The 7,697-nt window shown below is 46.2% G+C and overlaps 1 protein-coding gene across 1 annotated transcript; it reads left to right on the plus strand.

The window, feature by feature from the left end:
- The first annotated feature begins 237 nt into the window (after window positions 1-237).
- On the plus strand, window positions 238-6,000 carry IRX2 (iroquois homeobox 2). Its single transcript, XM_027741008.2, has 5 exons — window positions 238-535; window positions 2,320-2,725; window positions 3,161-3,904; window positions 4,632-4,699; window positions 5,404-6,000. Exons 1-4 carry the CDS (start codon window positions 293-295, stop codon window positions 4,673-4,675), a joined length of 1,437 nt encoding a protein of 478 aa, XP_027596809.1. The 5' UTR covers window positions 238-292; the 3' UTR covers window positions 4,676-4,699; window positions 5,404-6,000.
- The last annotated feature ends 1,697 nt before the right edge of the window (window positions 6,001-7,697 follow it).

Below are 7,697 nucleotides of genomic sequence, written 5' to 3' on the forward strand. Positions count from 1 at the left end.
GAGTGTCTTTTTTTTTCCCCCCTCCTGTTTGTTTTTATTCTGATCTGGTGCGCGTGGGGGGGGAGCATAAAATAACTCTGATTCTCTACATAACTGCACAGAGCCAACCGAGGAGAGACAGAGAGAGAGAGAGAGAGGGAGGGAGGGAGGGAGGGAAAAAGAGGGAGGGAGGGAGGGAGCGGGAGGGCGGGCGGGAGAGAGGGAGAGCACGAAAGCAGCGCCAGGAGCAGCGGCAGCAGCAGGGCCGGTCACCCTCGCCCCCTCCCTGCTCCTGTGCACGCCAGTGCAAGCCATGTCCTATCCTCAGGGTTACCTCTACCAGCCCCCCGGCTCGCTGGCTCTGTACTCCTGCCCGGCGTACGGGGCGTCGGCGCTGGCGGCCCCCAGGAGCGAGGAGCTGGCCAGGTCTTCGTCGGGATCGGCGTTCAGCCCTTACCCGGGATCGGCAGCTTTCACCGCTCAGGCGGCGGCCACAGGCTTCACCAGCCCGCTCCAGTACTCCACAGACCCCGCCACGGGATTCCCCTCCTACATGGTAACTACCGAAGAGAAACCCTCTCCTTCTTCATTAGCACCCGCATTCTCATCCTCATCATCTTCAGCCTTTCTCCTCACACACTCACCATCAGACCCCGACACCACGCCGCACAACCGGGCGCCCCGCAGTGCCTCCTCCTCCGCGCATCGCTCTGTACAGCCCTGCAACCCGGCCGGGGCCGAGCGGAGCGGAACGGAGGCGAGCGGAGCGGAGCGGCGGGCCGGGGCCGGGTCGGGGTGCCGCTTCGCGACCCAGCCAAGCGCGGTGCCGGCGGGCCTGGGTCCCGGGCTCTCCGCGCGGTTTGAGAAGCCGGGAGGGCGCCTTGATTAAGGAAATACGGATCGTCTCACTCAGTTGGGTTGGAGACTTTCATTCTCCCCCCTGGTTTCCATGTGTATGTCTACCGTCCTCCACTCTCTCTTCTCTTTTTTATTTTATTTTTAATATATATATATTCTTTTCACTGTGATAGCATAGGGGAGGGCTTATTTTTCTCTTTCTTCCTTTTTTTTCCCTCTCTTTTTTCTCTTTCTTTTTAAGTCGGTGTTTAGAGGCGCTGGGGGCTTTATCCCCGTGTGGTTTTATTTACTTTCAGTGTGTTTTGTGCTAATGGTTTAACTGGATTTTGGGAATGAAAAGGAGCATCTGTTTGCGATCTGTGAGCTTCGCTTAAGCCCAAGATGGTTGTAGTGGCCGCAGTTTCGGATTTCACTTTCTTATTATTAGTTTAAGGAGCATTTGCAATTGCGTGTTGTGTGTATTCTGTGCATAAAGTATATAAATAAAACCATAAACAATATAAATAAACTGCACGTCTAGATGGTTATATAGTTTTATAAACACACACGCACACAGAGAGTCAGACACGTATCTAGTCCGTACACACAAAGACTTGTGCCCGGAATTTGAGACAAGAGTCGCTGCCTATATCCTGGGAGAGGATGGTAGCGGTGTAGTTTGCTTTCCCTGCAAAGTGACAGGGAAACTACTTGCTTTCCATCTGTAAAATACAGTCCATAAATTGTCGTGCAGTCTTTATTCGAGGTGATATAAAAGATCTGAGGGTCTCACTTGCTTGTTTTTCCTGCTGAGAAGCAGTAGGCGAGTGGCTGGAAGTTGCAGCGAGGTTATGAACTATGCGGGATACTGGGTGATGTTGAGTCTGTGACTCCCCGGTCTGCGGGGTTCAGAGACATGCTGAAAGTTAGTGAGTTTCTTAGCGATATCTTTAACTTTTCTTGCATTATGCAGACTTAAATAAGCGCAATTTAAACGTTAAAGAGCGAATTAAAATGCTAATTACATCGCATTTGAACAATTCGAAACGGTGCATATCTTCTGATTTGCAAATTGGATTTGCAATGCATTAGTGCAGTGAATTGCTAAGTGGCGGCTTTGTTGTATTTTCTATAGCTAAAAAGGAAACATCTTTTGAACCTTTGAGAGAAATGTAGATATCAAGACACTACCTGTAGGGCCTTTAAAATGTCTACGCGGTTCGAAAATTATATTGGGAAATGTTCAATTACGAGGAGCTGAAATTAGTCAGAAAGATTAAAACATCGCCGATTTTAAGCGCATGTGTCTGTGTGCTGGGCGGAGGAAGGGGGGGGGGGGTCGTAACTTAATGGCCTTTGGGTGCTGCTTCTCCCCCTCATAGAATATGGATACAAGACACCATCCCGGGGAAATACAAATATAACCGCCGATCTCGCCTTGACAACTCACTAATGGCTATCAGCAATAACAAATTGCCAACCCCACCGTTTTGTTCTGTCTAGGGCTCCCCTTACGACGCCCATACGACGGGGATGACCGGAGCCATCAGCTACCACCCGTACGGCAGCCCTGCCTACCCCTACCAGCTCAACGACCCCGCGTACAGGAAAAACGCCACCCGCGACGCCACGGCCACGCTGAAGGCCTGGCTGCAGGAACACCGCAAGAACCCCTACCCCACCAAGGGTGAAAAGATCATGCTGGCCATCATCACCAAGATGACCCTCACTCAGGTCTCCACCTGGTTCGCCAACGCCCGCCGGCGGCTCAAGAAGGAAAACAAAATGACCTGGGCCCCGCGGAACAAGAGCGAGGATGAGGACGACGATGAAGGAGATGGGCCGAGGAATAAGGAGGAGAGTCCCGAGAAGATGCCCGAGAGCAACGAAACCTCCGCGGAGGACGAAGGTAGGCGCGGGGTGACCGCGGCCCCGGCGGTGTTGCCCCATCCCGCCCCATCGAGTTCCCCCAGGAGCAGGGCAGCGGTAGGGGAGAGGGCACGGCGTTTAACAAAAAAGCCCCCCAGACCTTTCCCGTCCCGTCTCCCCCGGCTTCTTCGGGAGCTTGTCGCCGCGCAGTGCCGGTGGCCGAGGCGGTCGGGGGGCGGCGGGCGGAGGTGCCGCGGCGGACGGCGGCATCTTGGGGGGGCAAGGGGGGAGGTGCTGAGGATGCCGCGGCGGACCCAGCCTGTGGGGATGGATGATCCTCGGAATGGGAAAAGGCCGAGATGGCTAGAGTCTGCCTGCCCGCCGCGGTGGCGCGGTGGTGGCCTGGCTCGCCCCTCTCCTGCTCTGTTTTGCCGCCTCTCCTGACTGCCTCTCTGTGCCCGGCGGGCCCCCGCAGGGATCAGCTTGCAAGTCGACTCCCTGACGGACCACTCCTGCTCCGCGGAGTCGGACGGCGAGAAGCTGCCATGCCGAGCGGGAGACCCCCTCTGCGAGTCGGGCTCGGAGTGCAAGGACAAGTACGAGGACATCGAGGAAGAGGAAGAGGAGGAGGACGAGGAGGACGAGGAGGACATCGAGGAGGATGACGGCGGCGGAGGGGAGCGCGACCCACCGGCCAAGCCCGCCACCTCCTCGCCGCTGGCGGCCGTGGAGGCCCCGCTCCTCGGCCACCCGCACGCCGACGCCGCCCGCAGCGCCAGCAAGGCGGCGCTGGGCCCCCGCGCCTCCCCCGGCCCCCCGACGCCGGCCAGCAAGCCCAAGCTCTGGTCACTGGCCGAAATCGCCACCTCGGACCTCAAGAGTCAGACCCTGGGCCAAGGCTGCCAGCCTGGCCCGCTCTCCTCGGCCACCCCCGCCTCCGTCCCGCACAGCGCTGCCTACTCGCCCTCCTCCCTCCTGGGGAGGCATATTTATTACACCTCACCTTTTTATAGCAATTATACAAACTATGGGAACTTTAATGCTCTCCAGAGCCAGGGAATCCTGAGATACAACTCCGCGGCAGTGTCTTCAAACGAGGGACTAAGTCAGACTGTCCTAAACGCCAGCTCTGTCCACAAACAGAGCAGTGACTCTTTGAAAACGATCACTAACCAGCTAGAACAACATTACAGGCCCTCTAGCTATGACTCTAAGAAAGGTAGGTGACTTGTTTCTGCCTCTTTCTTCCCCTTTCTCCCTCGTTCTCCTTCCCTGACCAGTACACGACCGTTATGCACTGTAAATACTGAAACCTTCTCTGAAGAAAACAGCGAGCGCACTGCCACCGCTGCCAGAGCGAAGACGGGCACTCATATAATCTGGGGATTAAAAACGGCATGTCGCCGTCGTATCAGTACCAGCCTCTAAGAACCGAGAGAGGAAATGTAAAAGGCGACTCTTAGATCAGTCTTACACGCTGCAGACACGGCTTTAAAAAGTCACTTTTTTAAAAAAAATCCTTTTTAAAAGGAAAACTACACGCAAAGCTATCCAGAGAGCACTGGTGTCATTGCCTGTATTTTTTTTTCCTGACAAACTGGTTTGGCTCTCTTTGTTTCCAATATTCTCACGGGGTTTTTTCAGCTTTGAGTTCAGATAATTGCTGACCTTGGTCGTGAAATTACGTGGACCGTGACATTTTTTAACTGTTTGCTTTTTTGTTTATTTTGTTTGTTTGTTTGTTTTTCTGAAAAAGTTTTACACTAATATAGTTGTCAGCTTATTCTAACAAAATACTCGAGATACAGGCAATTATGAAATATTGGCCAGCCTTTTGAACCACCTAGCTACAAATTCTGCACCAGTGAGGGTTGGGACCTACACAGACTGTATAATCTAGTTAGCTGGCTGTGTCCTGTGACTAACTGACGGTTATATTTTGACAGATCCCACTGAAGTCTGCACAGTAGGAGTACAACCATACCTATAGAAGTGCAATCACACAGCAATGCAAGTAAGTGAGAACATTTTCTATTACACTGATCATTTGGCATCAAGTCTGAGACATGCTGCACAGTTCTAGACTTGCTTAACGTTAATTTATTGCTTCATTACTTACGAGTCTGATTACAAAGTAAGACACTATTTTTCTGCTGGTTTTTTAAGCCTCTTATTACGACTTTTCTTTCTCAAGTTTGTCTTAATTTTCAAGTCAAGTTAGTCAGTTCCCTCACTTTGCATACTCTTCGCTTGTGTAAGACAAAGCCGTAGGGACTATTTAAACGTTATGGAAAGAAATCTTAAAAAAAAAAAAACCAAAACACCTTTGAAAGTATTGTTATTTAAAAACAAAGTGCTCGTGCTCACGTGGCAGAGCTAAAATTGTACATTCTGAGTGGGGCTTCATGCAGTGACTGCATATTTAATATAAAAAGGAACAACTGTTAAAAACCAACATGCATCCTAAGCAAGGTATGTTATCTGTGACTAGCCTCTTGCCTATCTAGCAAAGGCACTCTGAATACTTTCACTATTTAGAGCTAAAAAAACTGCAACAAACCCACCTTGCTGATATTTTTCAATTACCTCTTTTTATTAGAAGAAATTAGATGAATAAAATTTTTGCCTTGCTTCCTTGCCCCCCCCCCCAGCCGTTTAATGGTGTTAGAGTGTAATTCAAGGATTTTTGGATGATCTGGTTTTTTCCTTGGTCCACAGGTAGGTGTCACAATTGCTTTGAAAAAAGTCAGCAAGCCATCATCTCTCCCCGAGCTAATATATATAACAAATCTCTAAATCCGGATCACAGCTGGTGCCACTGTATAAAAGAAGACCACAGAGCACTATTAAATCTTCAGAATCTAATTATCGAACCAGAATTTTGTTGGACATATGTAAGTTTGCTGGTATAGTATAGTTTCCCCAATGTATGTGTGACTTTTGAAAACAGATCTGTTTTTCTCAGGATATCTTGAATTGATCACTTCATTGCCACGGTATCTATTCGATAGGTGTGCTAGGATTTATTGTAAAATTATTTGTAAAAGATGTATACAGTAGAGATAATAAAGATGTGATTGGAGAACTTGAGTCCTTACAAAGTGGAAACAAATTTGATATTTATTTTTGTAATGATATAAAGCTTCTAGTAATTTATGCAAGTTGTATTGCAATGGAATCTGAACTTTTTGTAAATAAATTTTGCCCCGTTTTTATTTGAAACATTGATGGTTATACAATCTTTGGTTGTTTAACAAGAATTCTTTACTAATTTATATCTCTAATTGTAAATAAAACCAGACTAGTCTGCAACAACATTGTGTTTTTCGTTCATTTCCCTTAAAATATTAATTTATTGTTTAGAAAATGAGGAAAGCTCTAATTTCACCAGTAGAGCATAGACCATAAAATGAGTTAGCAATTTAAACACGTTGCAAAGATATGCTTTGCATAAATTAATTCCTTCTGAGTTGTTCCATTATACTTAAACTTTAAATTCACATATAGGTGCAAATAGGCATTTGTATATATACATGAATATGCGAAGAGAGGGTGATGAGAATATATGCGTGTTTCCTATAAACTATTTATATAGGGTGTAAAGTGGCTCTTTATTTGAGTTAGCATTCTTTAAATCCACAATTTATTAAAAAAAATTAATCAACTGTGACTTATTTCTAATTTCTTTGTTTCTGCTTATGGCTAAAGTATACAAAGGGAAAAGAAAAAAATTTGAAAGTCCAATATCTGTTTTTTTTTTTATTATTTCCTCCCTTTATATCAGTAAGCCATATCTTTACAATCACATTGGAAATCCACTTTGATTGGGCTCATAAAATCAGCAAACTCATAATTTTAATTTTTAGTTAAAAAATGGGAATTCTTATATAATATAATTTCAGAAAGAAACGAACAATCATTTATTTTCCCCAAAAGATAAATTGAGTGAATATAACTTACGGTTATAAAACAAGAATAATAGCTTCTTAGATTGCCCTTTAATCAATCATACACTTATTTTTCAAGAGGCTCATCTATTTTATTCCATGATTAATAATGTTCCAGCGTGAGAGCATTATTAGATCCCAGCAGGGGAGATCCTGAATGCTTTTAGCTGCTTTGGAATGGTCAGTTGGGGTTCATTATGGTTTGATATTGAACAATTTATAAAATCTTGTCTAAACATCTGCCAGCTCAGATAGGCCGATGTGTCTGAAGATGGGAAATTGCTGGACCAGTTGATATTGACAAACGGATCTCTCTCCAGTGGCTTTTTGTTCAGTGAAAATTAGTGGCCTCTTGCTCAGGTCTTGTTAGAAAGGGCATTTGAAAGTGATCTTAGATACTTCAGGCATCAGCCTTGGGAATGTTAACTGGATAAAGAGCTGTACTAGTCTGGAGTCCAGAAATATGTTGTGATTATAATAAATAGGGGGAAAGGAAGTTGTTTTTCTTAAATCCATATACACAATTCTCATGATTCTTCTTCCCCTGCACACCCTCCCCCCCCTTTGTAACTTACCCCCATAAAGACTTTTAACTGACTGAGAAAATGTGTGTGTTTTTCAGCTGAAAAGGCAGAAATTAATAATATTATTCTAGAAAACTCTGGGATCCATACAGTTAAATATAAGCCACTGAAGACCTTCGTGGCTGCAGGCCTACTCATCCTCATATCTTGTTTGTAGAATGATGCTTCTTTGCTTCTGTAGCATCTTTTTTTTCACTGAGGTACAATGCAATTGTATCTGCATGTAGTGTATAGTGCAATTAGACAAACGGCTAAGAAGTAATTCAGTTTTTTCCTTTCCAATTTAGCAGATGATGTAAATGCAAATATTTACTGTAACCATCCTTGACCGTCTTTACTGTGCACTTCAGGAAGATTTTACGGAGGGAATTTTTGTGTCAGGGGAGACACCTGAACTTTCTTTTCCCTACTCTTGCTCCTACTCCCTCCGCCCCCATCACACACATTTAATGTTTCAGGTCTCTGTTGGACACAGTGTACA

Source organism: Pipra filicauda, unplaced genomic scaffold, assembly GCF_003945595.2.
Source record: "Pipra filicauda isolate LSUMZ 115617 unplaced genomic scaffold, ASM394559v2 scaffold56_size3634133_pilon, whole genome shotgun sequence".
In the NCBI taxonomy this organism is placed as follows: Eukaryota; Metazoa; Chordata; class Aves; order Passeriformes; family Pipridae; genus Pipra; species Pipra filicauda.

Coding starts and splice junctions, on each gene's coding strand:
- IRX2 (XM_027741008.2), top strand. CDS start 293: ATGTCCTATCCTCAGGGTTACCTCTACCAGCCCCCCGGCTCGCTGGCT. Junction 2,726..3,160: donor AACCTCCGCGGAGGACGAAG/GTAGGCGCGGGG, acceptor GGGCCCCCGCAG/GGATCAGCTTGCAAGTCGAC. Junction 3,905..4,631: donor TAGCTATGACTCTAAGAAAG/GTAGGTGACTTG, acceptor ATATTTTGACAG/ATCCCACTGAAGTCTGCACA.